A 23589-nucleotide genomic window follows, 5' to 3' on the forward strand; every position below is an offset into this window, starting at 1 on the left:
CTTGGTGAGTTGCTGCAGCCATGGTACACTGGTAGTGGAGGCAGTGAATGTTGAATGTTGAATGTGCCAATCAAGTGGGCTACTTTGTCATGGATGGTGTCGAGCTTTCTGAGTATTGTAGGCGCTACACTCATCCAGGCAAGTGGAGATTATTCCATTACACTCCTGACTTGTGCCTTGCAGATGGTGGAAAGGCTTTGGGGAGTCAGGAGGTGAGACACTTGCCACAAAATTCATAGCCTCTGACCCGCTCTTGTTACCACAGTATTTATGTGACTGATCCAGTTATGTTTCTGGTCAATGGTGACTCCCAGGTGTTGATGTTGGGCGATTCTGTGATAATAATGCTCTTCAATGTTAAGGGCAGGTGGTTAGACTCTCGCTTGTTGGAGATAGTCATTGCCTGAAACTTGTGTGGCGCAAATGTTGCTTGACTTTTATCAGCCCCAAACTGAATCTCATCCAGGTTGCTGCATTTGCCATGGACTGCTTCATTTTCTGAGGAGTTGCGAATGGAACTGAACACTATGCAATCATCAACAAACATCCCCACTTCTGACCTGCTGACGGAGGGATGGTCATTGATGAAGCAGTTGCAGATGGTTGGGCCTAGGTCACTGCCCTGAGGAACTCCTGCAGCGATATCCTGTGGCTGAGATAATTGACCTCCAACAACCACAACCATCTTCCTTGGTGTTAGGTATGACTCCAGCGAGTGGAGAGTTTTTGCTTTGAGTCCCAATATCTTCAATTTTACCAGGGCTCCTTGATGCCACACACGGTCAAATGCTGCCTTGATGTCAAGGACCATCACTCTCACCTCACCTGGAATTCTGCTCTTTTGTCCATGTTTGAACCAAGGCTGTAATGAGTACTGCAGATGAGTGGTCCTGGGCGAACCCAAACTGAGCATTAGTGTACAGATTATTGGTGAGAAAGTGCTGCTTGATAACACTGTCGACTACTCCTTCCATCACTGTGCTGATGGGTGAGAGTAGACTGATGGGGCAGTAATTGGCTGGATTAGATTTGTCCTGGCTTTTGTCGGCAAGACATACCTGGGCAGTTTTACACATTTTCGGGTTGATGTCAGTGTTGTAGCTGTACTTGGAACAGCTTGGCTAGAGGCACGGTTAGTTCTTGCTGTATCCAGTGCGCTCAGCCGTTTCTTGATATCGCATGACGTGAATTGAATTGTCTGAAGATTGGCTTCTGTGATGGTGGGGACCTCAGCAGAAGGTTGAAATTGATCATCCATGAGGCACTTCCAGCTGAAGGTAGTCGCAAGTGCTTCAGGCTTGTCTTTTGCACTCGTGTGTTGGTCTCCTCCATCATTGAGGATGGGGATTTTAATGGAGCCTCTTCCTCCAATTATTTGTTTAATGATCCACCATCATTCATGACTGGATGTGGCAGGACTGCAGAGCTTTGATCTGATCCGTTGATTGTGGGATCACTTAGCTCTGTCAATCAACTGAAACTATTTCCAATGGCTGAAAGGTCAATTATCAGAGGGCACAGAATTAATGTGATTAGCAAAAGAACCAGAGGCGACATGAAGAAACATTTTTTAACTCAATGAGTGATTAGGATTTGGAATCACTGCCTGATAGGGTGGTGGAAACAGATTCAATAGTTGAACGAACCAGCACAGATTCGATGGGCCGAATGGCCACCTTCTGGAATTTAGCTCTTTTGTCCATGTTTGGACCAATGCTGTAATGAGGTCTGGAGCTGAGTGGTCCTGGCAGAACCCAAATGAGCATCAGTGATCGGGTTATTGGTGAGTAAATCGCACTTGTTATCACAATTGATGACACCTTACATCACTTTGCTGATAATTGGGAATAGACTGATTGGGCGGTAATTGGTTGAATTTGCTTTGTCCTGATTTCTGTGGATAGGACATACCTGGGCAGTTTTCCACTTAGTCGGGTAAATGCCAGTGTTGTAGCTGTACTGGAACAGCTTGGCTCGAGGCACAGCTAGTTCTGGAACACAAGTCTTCAGCATGACAACCGGAATGTTGTCACAGCCCATCGTCTTTTCTATCTCCAGTGCACTCAGCCATTTCTTGATATCACGTGACGTGAATTGAATTGGCTGAAGACTGGCCTCGATGATGGTGGGGACCACAGCAGGAGGCTAAGATGGATGATCCATGAGGCAATTCTGGCTGAAGATGGTTGCAAATGCTTCAGCCTTGTCTTTTGCACTGACGAGCTGGGCTGCTCCATCATTGAGGACGGGGATATTCATGGAGCCTCCTCCCGTTAGTTGTTTAATGGTCCATCACCATTCAAGACTGGATGTGGCAGGACTGCAGAGTTTTGATTTGATCCATTGATTGTAGGATTGTTTAGCTCTGTCTGCTGCAACACAGGAATATATGCATGCTGCTTCTGTTGTTTAGCATGCATATATTCCTGTGTTGCAACTTCCCCAATTTGGCACCTCTATTTATGTACAACTGGTGCTGTTCCTGGCATTCTCTTCTGCACTCCTTCTTGAACCAGGTTTGGTCCCTTGCCTTGATGATAATGAGTGAACGATATGCCGGACCATGAGGTTACCGATTGCGGTGCAATACAGTTCTGCGGCTGCTGATGGTCCACTACACCTCATGGACTCCCAGTTTTGAGATGCTAGATCTGTTCATAATTGATCTCATTTAGCACGGTGGTAGTGCCACACAGCATGATGGGGGGTGTCCTCAGTGTGAAGACCGGACTTCATCGCCACAAGGACTGTTGGTGGTCACCGCTACCAATGCTGTAATGGACAGATGCATCAGCGACAAGTAGATTGAGGAAGACAAGTTCAAATAGGTTTTTCCCTTCTGTTGGTTCGCTCACTACCTGTCGCAGGCCCAGTCTGACAGCTGTGCCTCTCAGCTGTGCCCATGCTTGATCTGAACCCATGAGACTTCATGCGATCTGGAGTCAATGTTGAGGACTCCCAGTGCCATTCCTTACCGATTGTATACCACTTTGCCCCAACCTCTGGTGGGTCTGTCCTGATGGTGGGACAGGTCATACCCAGGGATGGTGATGGAAAAATCTGGGACATTGGCTGAAAGGTATGATACTGTGAGTATGACTCTGTCAGGCTGTTGCTTGACTCGTCTGTAGGACAGCTCTCCCAATTTTGACACAATTCCCCAGATATTTGTGAGGAGGAATTTGCAGGATCGACTGGGCTGGGTGTGCTGAGGTCGATGCCGGGTGGCTCGTCCTGTTTTATTCTTATTATTGTTTCTCACAGCAGTTTGTTAAAACTGAGTGGCTTGCTCGGCCATTACGGAGGGCAGTTTCTAGTCAACCACATTGCTGTGGGTTTGGAGTCACATATAGGCCAGACCGGGTAAGGACGGTAGATTTCCTTCCCTAAATGACATTAGTGAACCAGATGGGATTTTATGAAAATCCGATAGCTCCCTGGTCAACATTACTGATACCAGCTTTTATTCTAGATTTTTATTTAATTAACTGAATTAAAATTCGCAGCTGCTGTGGTGGGACATTTATTCATGTCTCTGGATCATTAGTCCAGGTCTCTGGATTACTAGTCCAGTAATATAGGGCTCAATTTTGCCCAACCCTTTTTTTGGCACACTTACCTTAAGTGCGGCAACTTTGCACACTGGAAACGGCGCCGGAAAAAAGTCATCCCATCCTGGTCGCTCGTCCGAATCCTCAGAGTGCCAGTGTGGCATGCATTGTGCATTGGGGGGCGAAGCAACAGGCCAGCGCAGAAAGCATTGTCGGCAGCTGCGCGCATGCGCAGTGAAGTCTGCGCGCATGCTCCTGCCCTCCCAGCATTTCCTGTGGGCTATGAGCTGGACCTGATGTTCGCAGCCCCTATCCCCGGCCAAAGGGACGCCTTGATCTCGTCGCACCCTATCCCCGGCCGAGTGGCCTCCCACAGCGGCCGGCCGGCCCGCTTTGTTCGCAGGCGAGGTAGGACTTCAGTTTTATTTTTTATTTATTGATGGTTGTGCTTGAGAGTTTTGATTGGTGGCGGGGGGTGTGGAGTGGAGAGTTTTTTTTGGGGGGGAGAAAGAATGTTTGCGGGGGGGCGGAGAAAGAGTGTTTTGATGGGGGGGGCGGAGGGGGAGAAAGAGTCTTTAGATGGGGGGGCAAATGGGGAGGAAGAGTGTTTTGATGGGGGGGCGGAGGGGGAGAAATAGTGTTTAGATGGGTGGGATGAACTTTAAAAAAAAAACTTGATTCTGGCATAAAGGCATAAAAATTTGTTGTTGATTGATTGCTTGTTACTTTTTGTGATTTGTTTAGTGCTTTGTAAGTCTTGGTGCTTTAAATGTACTTACCTGCGCTGATTCCTTAACTGCCCGCAATGTTTTTCAGAGCTGGCCACATATGCTGACCTAAGTCGATTTGGAGTACGTTTTTGCTGGCCAAAGTGGAATAAATGGCCAAAACTGGTGTAAGTATCTGGGAACGCCACCTTTTGGAAAAAAAAACTGAACTAAAATAAATCGCACCTAACTGACTTACTCTGGAGCAAATTTTGGGGGGAAAATGGCATTTTTTAACTTACGCCAGAAAAAACAACTGATTCCAAAAAAATTGATGCAAATCATTGCCAAAATTGGGCCCACAACCACTATGTTTAGATGTTACAACAAACCCACAGATACCTGCACATGACCAACCCAATGAACGATGGCGATCCTCATACACGCACTGAAGCATCCAGAACTATTAAAAAGACACTGACTCACAAACAACAGAGGATTCAATTAACCTTTCAAGGTAGCCATTACCTGGTCCAGGCAGAGCACAGTCAATGGGGTGTTTTCTCCATCTGCCTGCCTCTCTTTCGCAGCTATGTCCGTGCCCCGGGTGTCCCAGGAGCGTTGTCTGCTGGTATGTTGGAGGCTTTCCGTGACAGGTGGGAACCAGAGGGATTGGAGTGCTGGGTGGATACAGAGAACTAAATTATAATTTGAAAAGTTTTTATGTAACTTTTGTCACATTTGAACTTATTGTTCATTCCCCTTTATAAAGGGGGCACTTATGGTTTAAATTTTTCACAATTGATTTGCCTAAAGAGTACGGGATTCATTTAAACCTGTGCTTCTGGATATCTGAACTCTGTTTGAGGAAAGTTAGGCCCCAAAAAAATCACAAAAAACCCCCCCACAAAAAAAAACATTTATTAAAAAAAAGGGACAGTTAAGTGTCTGGAGTGTCCCCCAGATCGGGGGGCACTTGATCTAACGTTTATTTTGTTCCCACCCAAAAGAGTTGAGGAAAGTTAGGACAATTTGAGTTGTCAGCCAATGATGCTCGTTCTTCATAGATCTGACTGGCTCTGGGAGTCCATCTCCCCTCCTCCTTTAGCTGATTGGTGCTCTGAGAGTCTGCAACTTCTGATTGGGTATTGAGGGCTGTCACTCATGATCTAGACTGCCACACCCTGGATTATACCAAAGCATAAATACAGGCTTTTAAGGTAAGTTACATCTGAGTTTGTTATTTCAACAAAGTTTAGATTTGTATTAAAGAATCAAGATGGCTTCGCAAGTGCATCAGAACTACCACCAGGATTGTGAGGATGCTGTCAACAAGCAGATCAACATGGAGCTCTATTCCTCCTATGTTTATCTCTCTATGGTGAGTGTTGTACATTTGACCACTTCACAATGGAGACTATGTAATGTGAATTTATTACATTCTGTGCTGCATCCAGCCCACCTATTCTGAGTATCTTGAATCTTAATGACTCACTTTCCTGGGCTCTTTTGAGCTTGTGGTTAAGTTTATTTGGAATACATTTTATTATAAATCACTCCATGGACTTTTTCTACCTTGCTTTTTTTTTATTGGAGGATGTCATCTTTAAAATTAAAACTTGGACATTCAGGAAGGAAGTTCAGAAGTATTATTTCCTGTAAGGGTGGTGGAAATCTGGAACACTTTCTTTCCCATCCTCCCACACCACTCAAAAAAAGGCTTTGATGCTGGGCCAAGCTTTATTATTGGGTAAGGGTATAAAAATATTGTTTCCATAACAATATACATACAAGTTCAGTGAGCCTTTGAAACCTTGGGGCGGGGGGGGAAGCAACATTTTGAGATTGAATTTATGTACAGTACACATGATGATAGGCCTGTGCTATAACACACAAATACTTCTCTGATCTCTCCACAGTCCTTCTACTTTGACCGGGATGATGTTGCCCTGCGTCACTATGCTGAGTTCTTCAAGGAGCAGTCACATGAGGAACGTGAGCATGCTGAGAAACTGATGGAATTCCAGAATCGGCGTGGAGGCCGGATCATCTTGGCGGACATCAAGGTTGGATTTAATAAATGAGTGGCTTTCTGTATGGCTCTTCCTAGACTGAATGTTCCCAAACATGCAAAAGCAATTGGTTCCAATTTACAGCACACAGGCCATTCAGCCAAATTGGCCTTTGCTGGTGTTTATAACTCTACATGAGCCTCCTCCCACCTTGGGTCATCTCACCCCATCAGCATATTGTTCTATTCCTTTCTCCCCATGCACTTGCCCTTAAATACATCGCTATTTGCCTTATCAATATGGCTCCAGTTGTTGTGATCGCATAATGGCAAATTTTAAATTCTAACATATGTTCACATATTAAAGTAGAATTTTGGTTGGACTCCTAATTTCCTTCAATACTTTCTAATGATTGTATCATCAACTGTGAAATTTTCTCTCCAGAAACCAGAGCAGGATGAGTGGAGCAATGGTCTGGAGGTGATGCAGAGAGCTCTGCAGATGGAGAAGAATGTGAACCAGAGTCTGCTGGATCTGCACAAACTCTCCACTGGGAGCATTGACCCTCATGTAAGTTGTTAATGATTTAATATGGGCTTTTAGGTAAATTGGAGGCTGTGGAACCTGACTGTCATTGGGCCTAATTAAAAGATCTCGATGCATAATAGCTTTGTGTAGGTCTCCCTCTTTTTTTTGTTTGGTGAGCAGTGGGACAGGATGGGGGAAGGTTGGCCTACTGTGGACCATGACTAGTAAATGTGTCCCAGTGATCCCAGGAACTGAGCACCTATCTATTGTGCAGTAAATTTAATCTATTGCAGTAATTCCATCAATCTCAATTGTACCACTTGACTATCCCCCTGTTCCAAACTCCTGAAGGGGAAGCTGACATTGCTTGATATCTACTGCTGGACATAACTAGTTTCCCTCTTTCAGTTGTGTGACTTCCTGGAGACCCACTACTTGGATGAACAAGTAAAGATGATCAAGAAGCTTGGAGATCACATCACCAACCTGAAGAGACTGGGAGCCCCTGAGAATGGCCTGGGAGAGTACCTGTTTGACAAGCACACCCTGGGGGAGAGTGACTAAACTGACTGACGGGATTTGTTTAGTACTTGTATTTATATAGTACTTGTATTTATATAATTTAGAGCCCTGTCCTGTAGGCAATTGGGGCTTATGACTTCATACAAAGAGCTATTTGACCTTTTTTTGTTCTTTGTGAAATTTAACATAACTGTAAATAAAATGTTCACCATTGGACTGGATTTTGTCATCTTGTGTGTTTGAGTGGTTGCTTATTTTTCAATTGACATAATATGATTTACATCACACACAACTCAATGCAGTTCTTGTAACAGTTTTTTTTAATAGGAATTAATCTATGAAATGTATTTTTCCTCTGGTGTATATTCATGTGTTGAGTTGGATACTCAGACATGTGTTCCTCGCTCTGAGCTCAGAACTGTGCTAATGGTTAACTGTTTATGTATGTATCGCAAAATATATTGGGTCAATGTTCACCCCACTCCATGCTGATACCAAAAAACAGAAGTAGGAGCACATCCAATGGCACCTTTTAGCCTGTTCTGCCATTCGATAAGATCATAGTTGACTGTCAACTGCAGAGACAAGTGTGTGAGCGACTGAGCCAAGGTTGATCAAATTTTGCCTTGATTTGATGCATTTCATTCAGGACAGCCCAAAGCACTTTATAGTCATTGAAGTTCTTTTGCTGTTCAGGCAATGTTTTCTTTTTTTTTTTAGTGGCCAATTTACACACACAAATGTTCTTCCATCGGAGTGTTTGCAATGGGACAATCTGGAGTTGGATGAATGTACACAGGTGGATTTGTAACACTGTTTCCTATAGTTGGAGCAATCAACCCCACTCAAAATAAATGCAAAGGTATGTATGTATGGAAGCTCAATTTATAATTCCCCTTCCAAATGTATTCATTCACAATACAGGGAGGGACAAGCAATGAAGGGCTGCAGTGATGGAGGAATGTGCCCACAGCCAGTCAGTGGCGAGTCACGTTGTGGATATCACCACCAGTTTAAACATACCTCATGGAAATTAGTGTGAAACCTAAATTTAAGAGGCTTCTCATTCATAATTTCCAAACTCTTGCATCAATTTAAAAAATAAAAGTCAAAAATATTCCCGTTCTGTTCAAAGATGCAGCCTGGATTTTAGTCTGCTGTCCACGGCCAGATTCGGCACAATCCCCTCAAGGGGGTCCATCTTTCCCTCTCCATGGACAAATACTATTATTTAAAGCTCATCCTGGGTAAGATAATTTTCCAGTTCTCTCTGGCTACAGACCAGGTAGATAAGGTGTTTCAGAAGGCATATGGAATATTTACCTTTAATAGTCAAGGCATGGAATACAAGAGCAAGGAGGTTATGCTTGAACTGTACAAAACACTGGTTAGGCCGCAGCTTAAGTACTGTGTGCAAATCTGATCACCACATTACAGGAAAGATGTGATTGCACTGGAAAGGATGCAGAGGAGATTTACAAGAATGCTGGAGAATATTGGCTATGAGGATAGATTGGAGATGCTGGGTCTGTTTTCTCTGGATCAGAGGAGGCTGCGGCGAGACCTGATTGAAGTGTATAAAATTATGAGGGGCCGAGATAGGGTGGATAGGAAGGACCTGTTTCCCTTGGCAGAGGGGTCAACAACCAGGAGGACATAGATTTAAAGTAATTGGTGGGAGGTTTAGAGGAGATATGAGTGGAAATTTCTTCACCCAGAGGATGATGGGGGCCAGGAACTCACTGCCTGAAAGGGTGGCAGAGGCAGAAAGCCTCACCACATTTAAAAAAGACTTGGATGTGCACTTTAAAGTGCCGTAACCTACAGGGCTATGGACCAAGAGCTGGAAAGTGGGATTAGGCTGAATAGCTCTTGTTCGGCCGGCGCAGACACAATGGGCCAAAATGGCCCCCTTCCGTGCTGTAAATTTCAATGATTCTAAGAACAAATCCAAACTGCCTTTCTCCAGTGCTAACCACTACCTCTGACATCATCTGCACCCTCCATTTACTTGACACTCAGTGTGAGCTCATTAACTGCTTTATCTTTACAGAAGTCATCTCAGCTGCTTCCGTCTCATGTTCTTCCACATAGGCCAATGAGGCCAAAACAAGGAAAGAGAAAATATCCATGTTGAGTATGTACCCATCTTGTCTCTTACACTCGTATATTTAACCTCCTAATGTCCCATGGTTCAGTGAGTGTTGTCATTCTAGAATATGGTGTCACAATAGGTTAAGGTCTTGCACGACTCTGTAACATTTGTAGGGTGCGATCAGCTCAGCTTAAATCAATTGAACAAAAGTCTTACCAATATGAATCAGGCACTTATTTTTAAAATTTACTTCACCACCACAAACTGCATTCCCTAGCCAGCGACTCCATCCCTCTACCTGGCCATTTGACCCTGAGCTGAGATTTCAGCCCCATATCCTCTCCATGATTGACATGGCCCTTGATCATGTGCGTTCCATTTCCCACAGTTCTGCTCTAAGCCCTTTCCCTCACTCGCAGAACATGATACAGTTCCCCTTGTCCTCACCTTCCACACCACCAGCCTCCATGTTCAACGGATCATCCTCCGCCATTTCTGCCACCTTCAGAGCGATCCTACTAGCAAACACCTCTTCCCTTTCCCTTGCCTTTCAGCATTCCGAAGGGACCTCTCCATCCGTGACACTCTGATCAACCACAGCACTCACTCCCTTTCCTACAGCACATTCCCGTGAAAGTGCTGGAGATGCAACACCTGCCCATTTACCTCCTCCTTTCCTACTGCTCAGAGCATCAAACAGGTTAACCGGTTAACCAGTGATTTACTTGTACTTCTTGCAATTTAGTATACTGTATTTGCTGCTCACAATGTGGTCTCCTCTAAATTGTGTAATCTTGTTTTGGATGTCATGTGTCAGTCATGCAGACAATGTGGCCCGTCCAGCGGAGCTGATCGACTGTGGTCAATGCTTCGATGCTGGGGATGTAGGGCTGAGCGAGAACACTGATGTTGGTGCTCCTATCCTCCCAGTGGATTTGCAGGATCTCGCGTATTCAATGGTGGTGGTACTTCTCCAGAGTTTTGAGGTGCCTGCTGTACATATGTCTCTGAGCCATATAGGAGGGCAGGTATTACCACTGCTCTGTAGACAATGAGCTTGGTGCCGGATTTGAGGTCCTGGTCTTGAAACACTCTCTTCCTCAGGCGACCGAAAGCTGCACTGAAGGTAGCATTGGACCTCGTCGTCGATGTCTGCCCTTGTTGATAGGAGGCATTGGGGAGACCAAATGTAGATTGGGTGACCACTTTGCAAAACACCTCTGTTCAGTCTGCAAACTTCCGGTCATCTATCACTTTAATTCTCCACTCCCCTCCCACTCTGACCTCTGCGTCATCGGCCTCTTACACTGTTCCAACAAAGCTCAACATAAGCTCCTCAGCTTTCTATTAGGCACGTTATAGCCTTCTGGACTCAGCATCGAGTTCAACAATTTCAGACCAAAACCTCTGTCCATATCTTTTTCGGATGACAGCTGTTGATGATTCTGCTGCACCCATTTACACCTCTTCTAGACCCATCTTTTGTTCCTTTACTTGTCCCATTACCATCTCCTTTTGCTTTATATTACCTTTCGCCATTTAATCACTCCGGCCTTCCATCCTATCATAAATGTCATGTTCAGAATAGATCCACAGGACTGCATTGTAAGCTGAAACTGTTGTGATCTTGGTCTCTTTATTCAGGCTCCAGAGTGAGGATGCAGCATGGTGGATCCCCTTTTATAACTGCTTGCCCCAGGGTGCACAGGTGACTCTTAGGTCTCCCATAGGTGTGCTCCCTCATGGCAAGTCTTACATTTTGGTAAGGTTTACATACATACATAACATCACTCCCCCCAAAGTCTTATGTGCAAGTTATTTGCAAGTTGAGATGATCTGGTGCCCCACGTACCCGGGTCGATCACCTGGGTTGAAGTCCTGACGTGGTGGGTTCATCCGACAGTGAAGTTGATGGTGTTGGTGGGTCGCTGGGGGCCAGGTTCTTTCACAATGGTTCCTGGTTATCTGTAGTTCACAGTTTGGGCTTGTCCAAATGCTTTACTCATTAGCGCAGTACGTGGTTTCATAATCAAATACTCCGTTTTCATCACATCCACTCCATTCCCCCACTTGCCTATAATGGTGCTAGCAGCCCAACTGGGGCACTGAACATGGTCTACATCACTTAATCTGATGTCGTGTGGAGGGGCCGTGCAATTATGGTGCATTCTCTGCTGGTGGCATACAGAAGGCTCGATTCTGAGTGATTCTGTCTGGTGACTGCGTTGCACCCAGGCTAGCCGTGTCCATAGGGAGTCTACCGTGACACGCGTGGTGCTAGGTTTAGTGATTTGGGCTGCCTCCTACAAGCTATTGTCCCTGAGGTCTGGCAAGCCCAGGATGGCCGCAATGGCCTTGAGACTTTTGGTAATGGCGGGGGGCCTAGTGCTCCCCGTGGAACTTAGGCCGCAGGATGGGGGCCCCGGACCACCGACTGTGTGTAGCAACCCTGCCTTACTTTGCAACGTTGGGATGGGTCTTTCTTCTCTGTTATGTTTGGAGAAAGAGTCAGACTGAACACTGTGAGCTTAAAGTAAAGTGTGACCTTAGTCTTTTATTGTAGGTCTCCAGAGTGCCTCCCCAATCTGTGAGGCCTCCTTAAATACCTGTGCTCCGAAGGGATTATGGGATCCCTTGGGACTCCAGAGGATGAGCCTTCTGGTGGCTGTACAGTGCATATACACATATATATATAACAACACTCCCCCCAAAGTCAACAGTGTAACTATTTGTAAAGAATTGTCCCCTCAGTACAGATTCATACGAGGCATGTAGTGAAGTCAAGGTCACTCTGGACCTGCACCTTTATTTCACAGCCCTGGCATGCTGCGCTTGCCTGAGACCTGTCCTTATATACCTGTCTCTTGCAAGTGCACCCCTGGTGGTAAGGTTTGCTGGTGGTTACAGGTCATATCTTATTACAGTCATGTATAGCATGTTAGGATACAGTTATATATAATAATGTAAGATACATGACATCACCCTCCCCTAAGGACTTATTGTCTTTATAGGTTCTCTCAGGTGGTTTACGCTCTCGCGTGGAGCGTCTGAGTTGTGGTTCAGTTGTTTGCCTTGGTGTCTGTTTTTCTTTGGGTGTGGTTGCTTGTATCTCGCCTGGGCTGTCTGTTTCGATTGTTTGGTGTGATTGTTGTTGACTCACCTGGGAGTCTGTTGGGATTGCCCTTTCCTCAGGTTATTCCCTCTGTCTGTCCACCAGGTGTGGTGCGAGTTCCACATTGTAGTCTCCCTTTGGTTCCGCAGTGTTGTTGGTAAATCTGCTTTTGACTTGGTCTACATGCCTCCGGCAGGTTTTGCCATTGTCCATTTGTACTACCAGTAGCCTGTTTCCTTCCTTGCCAGTTACTGTCCCTGCAAGCCATTTGGGACCCCTGCCATAGCTTAGTACAAACACTTTGTCCCCTATCTCATTCCATCTCCCCCTCGAATTTCTGCCAAGGTACTCAGTCAGCTTACGGCGCTTTGCCACAACGATTTCGTGCATGTCTGGGAGGATTAATGAGAGCCTTGTTTTTAAAGTCCTCTTCATCAACAGTTGCGTGGGGGGTACCCAGTCAATGAGTGCAGACGAGATCTGTATGCCAGCAGCAGTTGCGACAGGCAACCCTGCAGCGTGGGACCTTGGATTTTAAGCATGCCTTGTTTAATGATTTGCACTGCTCTCTCCGCCTGGCCGTTGGAGGCCAGCTTCAACAGTGCCGTCTTGACGTGATTTATGCCATGGTCAATTATAAAGTGTTGGAATTCTGCGCTGGTGAAGCACGGACCATTGTCACTGACTAATATGTCAGGGATTCCGTGCGTTGCAAACATGGTTGCGAAGCTCTCCACAGTGGTGGAGGTTGTGCTCGAGTTTAAAAAGTGCATTCGATCCACTTTGAAAATGCATCTACAACTACGAGGAACATTTTGCCCATGAATGGGCCCGCATAGTCTACGTGCACCCGTGACCACGGTTTGGTAGGCCAGGGCCAGGGGCTCAGTGGAGCCTCCCTGGGGGCATTGCTGAGTTGGGCACAAATGGTGCACCTTCGGACGCAGAGCTCCAAGTCCGTGCAAATACCAGGCCACCAGACGTGGGATCTGGCTATGCCTTCATGAGAACGATCCCCGGGTGCTTGCGGTGGAGCTCCCAGACAAATGCCTCTCTGCCTCGTAGAGGCATGACTACTCATCTGTCCCACATCAGGCAGTCTGCTTGTCGTGATAGCTCATGCATGCGCCTGTGAAAGGGTTTTCATTCCTCGGGGCAGGCATCGCGAGCCTCTGCCCAGTCACCGGTTAGGACACATCTTTTTACTAAGGATAACGTGGGGTCGCTAGCCGTCCAGGCTCTGATTTGGCGAGCCGTCATGGGCGAAGCTGTGGACTCAAAGACATTGATTGCCATGACTATCTCACAGTCCTGTTCGTCAGACCCTTCCATGGTCGCCAGGGGTAGCCTGCTGAGTGCGTCGGCACAGTTGTCTGTGCCTGGTCTGTGCCTTATGGTATAGTCGTAGGACGCCAGCATGAGTGCCCACTGTTGAATTCGTGCAGAGGCGTTGCCGTTTATTGCCTTGCTCTCAGATAGGAGGGACGTGAGGGGCTTGTGGTCGGATTCTCACGCGAACTTGACCCCGAAAAGGTATTGGTGCATCTTTTTGACACCGTACACGCACGCGAGCGCCTCCTTCTCTACTATTCCGTACCCACGCTCCGCCAGCAAAAGTGACCTGGAGGCATAAGCTATGGGTTGTAATTTACCCGCACTATTGACATGTTGCAAAACGCACCCGACCCCAAACGCTGATGCTTCACATGTGAGAACTAGCTTTTTACCTGGATCAAATAAAGTCAAAACACTGTTGGAGCACAGAAGGTTGCGTGCCTTATTGAAGGCGCGTTCCTGGGCATCCCCCCAAAACCAATCGCAGCCCTTCCTGAGTAGCACGTGGAGAGGCTCCAGCAGCGTGCTTACGTTCTGCATAAAGTTCCCAAAGTAATTGAGTAGCCCGAGAAAGGCACGCAGTTCTGAGACATTCTGGGGCCTGGGTGCCAGGCGAATTGCTTCTGTTTGGACTCTGTTGGGCGGATTCCATCAGCGGCAATCCTTCTGCCCAAAAATTCAACCTCGGGTGCAAGAAGCAGACATTTGGATTTTTTGACTCGTAGGCCTACCAGATCCAATCGCTTTCGTACTTCCTCCAAATTACGGAGATGGGAGTCGGTGTCCCTGCCCATGATAAGTATGTCGTCTTGAAATACAACCGTCCCCGGGATGGACTTGAGCAAACTCTCCATGTTGCGCTGGAATATGGCAGCTGCCGACCTGATGCCGAATGGGCATCGATTGTACATGAAAAGGACTTGATGTGTGGTGATGGTGATGAGTAGCTTGGATTCCTCGGTCAATTCTTGTATCATATACGCAGATGTGAGGTCTAGTGTTGAGAAAAATTTACCTCCAGCCAATGTGGCAAATAAGTCCTCCACTCTGGGCAGCGGGTACTGGTCCTGTAGGGAGACTCTGTTTATGGTAGATTTGTAGTCCCTATAGATTCGTATGAATCCATCAGGCTTCATGACTGGGATGATGGGACTTGCCCGGTTGCTAAATTCCACAGGTGATATAATGCCTTCCCGCAGAAGCTTGTCCAGTTCGTGTTCAATCTTTTCCCTCATCACATAGGTTATCGCTCTGACCTTGTGATGGACCGGTCGAGCATCCTGTTTGATGTAGATTTTGACTTTGGCCCCTTTGAAAGTGCTCACACCTGGCTGAAAGAGATGTTCAAATTGCTTCATAACTGGTGAGCAGGAGGTCCGTTCCTCTAATGACATGACATGGACATCATCCCATTTCCAGTTTAGTTTTGCCAGACAGCTTCTCCCCAGCAGTGCTGGGGGGTCTCCAGCGACAATCCACAGGGGAAGTCGGTTCACTGTCCCTTTGTGTGTGACAGAGAGCATGGCGCTGCCGAGGACTGGTATGATTTCTTTGGTGTCGGTCCTTAGTTTGGTGTCGACCCTTGTGAGTTTTGGTCTGTCTCTTTTATGTGGCCACAGTTCAAATTGTTGAGTGCCCATGAGAGATTGACTCGCTCTCGTATCCAGCTCCATGTTGACAGGTATCCTGTTGAGTAGGACCCTCATCATTATAGGAGGCATCCTGTTGTAGGAGCAGCGGCCATTGATCGTGTTGACCTGCTGTGCATCGGTGTCCCGGCTACTGTCCCCACCGTCTTCTGGTCCGCTTTCCGACCCATCCGATTCGTACACTAGCCGAGCTGCCATTTTTTTGCACATGCGGGCCAAATGTCCTGTATATTCACACTTCCTGCAAACAGCCTGCTGAAATCGATATCCCCTTGACGAGTGCTCACCCCCACACCTCCAGCACAGACTGGTTCCATTGTTCAAAGTGTTCCCAAAGATTGAGCTGCATCTGGCTGATCTCTCTTGAGCTTCTCTCAGTTTGTAGTTGATTGCTCGCATTGTGGGTTGATGAGGTGTGAACGGCCGTTCCTGTGGCCCTTGATGGCTTCTGGCGCCACTGCCTGCTGTCGAGAGCCTGTTCTCCTGGTTTTGTCTGTGTGTGGGGGTAGCAGCTTGTTTAGTGCTGTGAACTTCTTGTTCCGATATTTCGTTAGTTGTCGTACCTGCATTGTAAATCAACCTCGTTTCTTCTTCCCCCACCAAGAATGTCTGTGCAACCAGTGCTGCTGCCTCTAAGGTCAGGTTCTTGGTCTCTATGAGCTTTCGGAATATGCCTGCGTGGCCTATTCCTTCAAAGAAAAAGTCTCTCAGCATTTCTCTCCTCAGTTCATCGGAGAACTCACATAAACTAGCCAACCTCCGAAGTTCCGCCATGAAGTCGGGTATGCTCTGGCCCACACAGTAGTTGTAGAACATGTGTCTGGCCATGTGTAGACTGCTCGCTGGCTTCAGGTGGTCTCTTACCAGTGTGCTCAATTCTTCAAACGACTTGCTTGCTGGTTTCTCGGGTGCCAGCAGATCCTTCATTAAAGCGTATGTTTTTGAGCCACAGCTGGTCAAGAGATGGGCTCTTCTCTTGTCTGCCTTATCGTCGCCTAACCAGTCTTTGGTTACAAAGCTTTGCTGGAGCCTTTCTATAAAGTCCTCCCAATTGTCTCCCGCATTGTACTTTTCATCTGATCCGTTGTTCGCCATTCTGTGGATTCTGTAATCCCGTAACTCGTCGCCACTGTAAAGTCCTCTCCCCTCAGTCCAGATTCACACGAGGCATGTAGTGAAGTCAAGGTCACTCTGGACCTGCACCTTTATTTCACAGCTCTGGCATGCTGCACTTGCGTGAGACCTGTCTTATATACCTGTCTCTTGCAAGTGCACCCCTGGTGGTAAGGTATGCTGGTGGTTACAGGTCATATCTTATTACAGTCATGTATAGCATGTTAGGATACAGTTATATATAATAATGTAAGATACATGACACTATTTACAATGTGAGTCGATCTGGGGCTCTTCTTGCCCTGGTTGATCATCTCGGTGTGAAAGTTGGTGTTAGCGTTAGTGTTTTCTCAGAAGAATCACTCAACACTCAGAGTTGGTTCCAATGCTGATGCGGCCTTTATTACGCTTAGCGGGGAGGAAATCACAAAACTGAGTCCAGGCTTCTCTCCACAGAACAAAGGGTTACATTCACTTTTATATGTTTCACAACAGTTACAAACAGTTTACTACAGTTACACAGCCCATCACGGCTGGACACAAGCCAATCACAACGATTATAGATTACATATAGGTTCTTTTAACCCAATAGAATTCCCCTTATGTCTCAGGAACCATGTGTTCGTCTCTTGTCAGCTTGGGCTGATTGATATAGGTTCTCTCACTAGTTCTTTCTTCTTGGAGAAATAATTGGCTTATAACCTTGTTTACAGGAGATGGGTTCTCTTATCTCTTTCTTCCTGGGGAATTAATTGGTTTATGGCCTTGAATACGGGAGATGGGTTCTCTCCTCATTATTCTTATCCTGCATCCAAGGCATTCCTATAGTGGGCCTCACAGGGTTATTGCTCGGTCATTGAACATTCAACAGTTCACAGCTTGACTACCTGATTTCCCATCATGCCTGGGCAGCCATTTTATGTGTGGCCACTTTAAACTTATATGCGTTTAGATATATCTAGCAGGTGCCTAATGCCTAGTATTCTGGTATACTCTAAAGGTGCCTACCTCCTACAACATTGGTATTAGAGAATCAATTGTTGGGCCGTGCAGCTGGCCTTGCTGGGCTGTCTGGTGTGGTGTGTCCTGCTGGGCTGCTGAGGATGATGGGTTCTGCTTCATGGTCAACCGTGGTGCTGGTTGCCATTGGTGTGAATGTTGGGGGGTAAAAGAAGGTTGGGTCCAAAGTTGGTTGCTCAGGATAGTCCGTGAATCTGAGTTTGATTTGGTCCAAGTGTTTCCGGTGAATGAGTCCATTTGAAAGTTTGACCCGAAACACCCTGCTCCCCTCTTTGGCCACAACAGTGCCGGGAAGCCACTTGGGATCTTGTCCATAATTCAATACAAATACAGGACCATTGATTTCAATTTTGCTTGACACATTGGCCCTATCATGGTATGCACTTTGTTGAAGCCGCCTGCTCTCTGCCTGTTCATGTAGATCAGGGTGAACTAACGAGAGCCATGTCTTAAGTGCTCTTTGCTAGAGCAGTACAGCAGGTGGGATCCCAGTGAGTGAGTGGGGTCTCTGGTGATAGCTAAGCAGGACTTGGGATAGGCGAGTCTGCAATGAGCCTTCCGTTACCCTCATCAAGCCCTGTTTGATGGTTCGCACTGCTCTCTCTGCCTGATCATTGGACATTGGTTTAAACGGGGCAGATGTGACATGTTTGATCCCGTTGCGGGTCATGAATTCTTTGAACTCAGCACTGGTAAAACATGGTCCGTTGTCGCTCACCAGGACATCGAGCAGGCCGTGTGTGGCAAACATGGCCCGCAGGCTTTCAGTAGTGTCAGCGGATGTGCTAGCCGACATTATCTCACATTCAATCCATTTGGAGTATGCATCTACAACGACAAGGATCATTTTAGCCAAGAACGGGTCTGCATAGTCGACATGTACCCTAGACCACGGTTTGGAGGACCAAGACCATAAAGTTAGTGGCGCATCCCTGGGTGCATTGCTTAACTGCGACCATGTATTACATCTGTGCACGCAGGACTCTAAGTCCGCATCAATACCGGGTCACCACACGTAGGATCTGTCGATCGCTTTCATCATTACAATGCCTGGATGGGTACTGTGCAGGTCACTGATGCAGGTGTCTCTACCCTTCTTGGGAAACACTACATGATTTCTCCACAGATGGCAGTCTGCCTGTATAGACATTTCACCTTTGCGCCGCTGGAACGGCTTTATCTCTTCTTGCATTTCTACAGTGACACTGGACCTGCTCCCGTGAAGCACACAGTTTTTGACTAGGGACAATAAGGGGTCCTGGCTCATGCAGGTTTTGATCTGCCAGGCAGTGATGGGTGATTGCTCACTCTCAAATGCTAGCATAACTATGGCTAAATCTGAGGGCCGCGCCATTTCTACCCCCCGTGGTGGGCAATGGCAGTCTGCTGAGAGCCATTTTCTTTGCCTTGCCTGTGGCGGATGGCGTACTTTTATGCGGACAACATGAGCACCCATCTCTGGACGCAGGCCGATGCAATCGTATTTATCCCTTACTGTCGGAAAACAGGGATATGAGTGGCTTATGGTCAGTTTCCAATTCGAATTTTAGCCCAAACAGATATTGATGCATTTTCTTTACCCCATAGACACACGCTAATGCTTCTTTTTCAATCATGCTGTAGGCTCTGTCAGCCTTAGACAGACTCCTGGATGTGTAAGCAACCAGTTGCAGTTTCCCAAAATCATTAGCTTGTTGCAATACACACCCAACGCCATATGACGATGCATCACATGCTCGTACCAAACGGTTACATGGATCATACAACACAAGCAATTTGTTTGAGCATAAACATTTTCTAGCTTTTACGAACGCATTTTCTTGGCTTTTGCCACGTGCCCATTCATCCCCTTTTCACAGTAAGACATGCATTGGTTCTAACAGTGTGCTGAGACCCGAAAAGAAGTTACCAAAGTAGTTAAGGAGTCCTAGAAATGACCGCAGCTCCGTCATGTTCTGTGATCTCAGTGCGTTCTCGATTGCCCCCTTCTTCGAGTTGGTGGGCCTGATGCCATCCACCACAATCCTCCTTCCCAAGAACTCCACTTCAGGTGCCAGGAAAACGTACTTCTAGCGTTTTAACCTGAGCCCACGCGGTTGAGCCGACTAAGAACCTCCTTCAGGTTCTGCAGATGCTCGACTGTGTCCCGATCTGTGACCAAAATGTCCTCCTGGAAGACTACGGTGTGCAGGACCGACCTCAGTATGCTTTCCATGTTTCTCTGGAATATCGCCGCCGCTGATCGAATTCCAAACGGGCATCTGTTAAAAATAAAAAGACCATCGTGCGTGTTGATGCAGGTGAGGCCCTTAGATGATTCCTCCAGTTAATACGTCATGTAGGCTGAAGTCAGATCCAGCTTCATGAACATCTTTCCTCACGCCAGCGTTGCAAAGAGGTTGTCAGCCTTTGGTCGTGGGTATTAGTCCTGCAGGGAGAAACGATTAATAGTTACTTTGTAATTGCCACAGATTCTGACGGTGCCGTCTCCCTTGAGGACTGGGACAATAGGACTGGCCCACTCATTGAACTTGATTGGTGAAATGACACCCTCTCTTTGCAGCCGGTTGAGCTCAATCTCTACCCTTTCTCTCATCATGTACGGTACTGCACTCGCCTTGTGATGGATGGGTTGCGCCCCTGAAATTAGGTGGATCTGCACTTTTGCTCCTTGGAATTTCCCGATGCCCGGTTCAAATAGCGAAGGAAATTTGTTTAAGACCTGGGCACACGAAGTGTCATCAGTGGGCAATAGCGCTCGGACGTTGTCCCAGTTCCAGCGTATCTTTCCCAGCCAGCTCCTGCCGAGCAGCGTGGGACCATCGCCCGGTACCACCCTCAGTGGTAGCTTATGCACCGCTCCACCATAGGAGACCTTTACGGTAGTACTGCCGTTTACAGGACTCAGTTCTTTTGTGTAAGTTCTTAGTTTCGTGCAAACTGGAATTAAGACTGGCCTTGAGGCCTTGCTGCACCACAATCTTTCGAAAGTCTTTTTGCCCATGTTGGACTGGCTCGTGCCCGTGTCCAGCTCCATTGATACCGGGAGTCCATTTAGTCAACATTCAGCATTAGGGGGGGCACTTTGTCGTGAATGTGTGCACCCCATCTACCTCTGCCTCCTCGGTCTGAGGCTCTTGTTCGTTGTGATCCTCCATGAATCTGTCCTCATCTACAACATCGTGGTTTTCAGGAGTAACTGGATTTGCAGCTCTCCTGCACATACGTTGGAGATGTCCCATTGTTCCATAGCCCTTGCAAACGTAACCTATGAATTGGCATGAATGGAAACAATGATCACCCCCGCAGCGCCAGCAAGGTGTTAATGGCCTAACATTCATCACCCTTGATGGTGGACTCTGAGACATCTGCGGACGTGGAGCTGCAAGCATGTGTGACATGCCCTGTACATTGCGATTTGAAAACAACATCACTTTGTTCACAGTACTTGTAGCAGCACTCATGTGCTGAGAGATTTGCTTAGTATTGTCACTGGTGGCAATGAACGCCTGGGCTATCGCTGTGGCCTTGCTCAAGGTTGGAGTCTCTACAGTCAAAAGTTTGCGAAGTATGGTTTCGTGGCCAATGCCAAGTATGAAAAAGTCTCTGAGCATGTGCTCCAAATGTCCTTCAAATTCACAATGTCCTGCAAGACGTCTTAGCTCGGCGACATAAATCGCCACTTCCTGGCCTTCAGAGCTTTTGTAGGTGTCGAACCGGTACATCGCCATCAGAACACTTTCCTTCAGGTTCAAATGCTCTCGGACCAGTGTGCACAAATCATCGTACGATTTCTCCGTGTGTTTCGCTGGAGTAAGCAGATTTTTGATGAGACCATATGTTGGTGTCCCACAGATGGTGAGGAGGATCGCCCTTCATTTGGCAGCATTCTCTTTGCCATCTAGCTCGTTGGCTACGAATTATTGGTTGAGTCGCTCCACAAAAGTTTCTAAATCATCTCCCTCTGAGAATTTCTCCAGGATGCCCACTGTTCTCCGCATCTTTGGGTTTGCTATCTGTATCTCGTCGCCAGTTGTTATGTATGGAGAAAGAGTCAGACTGAACACTGTGAGCTTTAAGTAAAGTGTGACCTTATTCTTTTATTTCAGGTCTCCAGAATGCCTCTCGAACCTGTGAGGCCTCCTTAAAAACCTGTGCACCCAAAGGATTATGGGACCCCTTGGGACTTCAGAGGATGAGCCCTCTAGTGGCTGTACAGAGCATATACAAGTATACCTATATAACAGTCTCGTCTCGCAGTTTACCTTTGGCAACTGGTAAAGTGGGATCCTGGCTTGTCCAGGTCCTAAGCTGGGGGGCTGTTACGGTTGACCCCTTGCTTTTTAGGACTTCTCACGACCGTGAGTGGGTCTGTAGGATGTGCTGTTTCCACCCCGGTTGTGGGCAACTGTAGCCAACTGAGGGCATAAGTGTCGCTCTCAGTGCCTGGCCTGTGGCGGATCATATTACAGTGCACAGACAGAGTTAGACATTCTTGAAGCAACGCATCGATAATGGTGCCTCTGCTCTCCAAAGCTTGTGGGATGAGCAGCTTGTCTGACTCGAGCACATATTGGGACACTCTTTGGTACATTTCTTTAGTCCCGTGAACACTGGCTGATGCTTTGTTTAACTTATTCGATACATGTTCAAGGGAGAAGGCAAAAAAGAAGTAGAAAGAAACAGAAAGGTGACGTCACAGCCTAGGGGGTAAGTGATTGGCTGGTGATTGGTGAGTAGCTTTTCTTTTTCTTTTTTATATTAGTCAGTAACTTTTAACATTGTTGTTGCCAATTTAAGTGTATCTAAGGGTTAAGTCATGGCAGGAGAGCTCAGTCGGGTGTTATGCTCCTCCTGTACCATGTGGGAACTCAGGTACACTTCCCTGACGAGTACGTGTGCGGGAAGTGTATTCACCTCCAGCTTCTGACGGTCCGCGTTGCGGAATTGGAGCTGAGGGTGGATTCACTCTGGAGCATCCACGATGCTAAGAATGACGTGAGTAGCACGTGTTGCGAGTTGGTCTTACCGCAGGAGAAGGGTCCACAGCCAGATAGTGAATGGAAGATCAGAAGGAAGAGTAGTGCAAGGAAGGTAGTGCAGGGGTCCCCTGTGATCATCCCCCTGCAAAACAGATATACTGCTTTGAGTACTGTTGGGGAGGATGACTCATCAGGGGAGGGCAGCAGCAGCCAAGTTCATGGCACCGTGGCTGGCTCTGTTGCACAGGAGGGCAGGAAAAAGAGTGGGAGTGCGATAGTGATAGGGGATTCAATGGTGAGAGGAATAGATAGGCGTTTCTGTGGCTGCAACCGAGACTCAAGGATGGTATGTTGCCTCCCTGGTGCAAGGGTCAAGGATGTCTCGGAGCGGGTGCAGTACATTCTAAAAAGGGAGGGAGAACAGCCAGTTGTTGTGGTGCAAATTGGTACCAACGACATAGGTAAAAAAAGGGATGAGGTCCGACGAAACGAATTTAAGGAGCTAGGAGCTAAATTAAAAAGTAGGACCTCAAAAGTAGTAATCTCGGGAATATCAGTGCCACGTGCTAGTCAGAGTAGGAATCGCAGCATAGCGCAGATGAATACGTGGCTTGAGCAGTGGTGCAGCAGGGAGGGATTCAAATTTCTGGGGCATTGGAACCGGTTCTGGGGGAGGTGGGACCAGTACAAACCGGACGGTCTGCACCTGGGCAGGACCGGAACCAATGTCCTAGGGGGAGTGTTTGCTAGTGCTGTTGGGGAGGAGTTAAACTAATATGGCAGGGGGATGGGAACCAATGCAGGGAGACAGAGGGAAACAAAAAGGAGGCAAAAGCAAAAGACAGAAAGGAGATGAGGAAAAGTGGAGGGCAGAGAAACCCAAGGCAAAGAACAAAAAGGGCCACTGTACAGCAAAATTCTAAAAGGAAAAAGGGTGTTAAAAAAACAAGCCTAAAGGCTTTG

General features: G+C 47.0%; 1 protein-coding gene across 1 annotated transcript; it reads left to right on the forward strand.

Moving 5' to 3' along the window:
• Nucleotides 1-5537: 5537 nt before the first annotated feature.
• Nucleotides 5538-7362, forward strand: LOC139262187 (ferritin heavy chain B-like). The gene is made up of 4 exons (XM_070877333.1): nucleotides 5538-5639; nucleotides 6178-6324; nucleotides 6715-6840; nucleotides 7207-7362. The coding sequence occupies exons 1-4, from the start codon at nucleotides 5538-5540 to the stop codon at nucleotides 7360-7362; spliced, it is 531 nt and encodes a 176-aa protein (XP_070733434.1).
• The last annotated feature ends 16227 nt before the right edge of the window (nucleotides 7363-23589 follow it).

Source organism: Pristiophorus japonicus, chromosome 4 (assembly GCF_044704955.1).
Source record: "Pristiophorus japonicus isolate sPriJap1 chromosome 4, sPriJap1.hap1, whole genome shotgun sequence".
Lineage (NCBI taxonomy): Eukaryota > Metazoa > Chordata > Chondrichthyes > Pristiophoridae > Pristiophorus > Pristiophorus japonicus.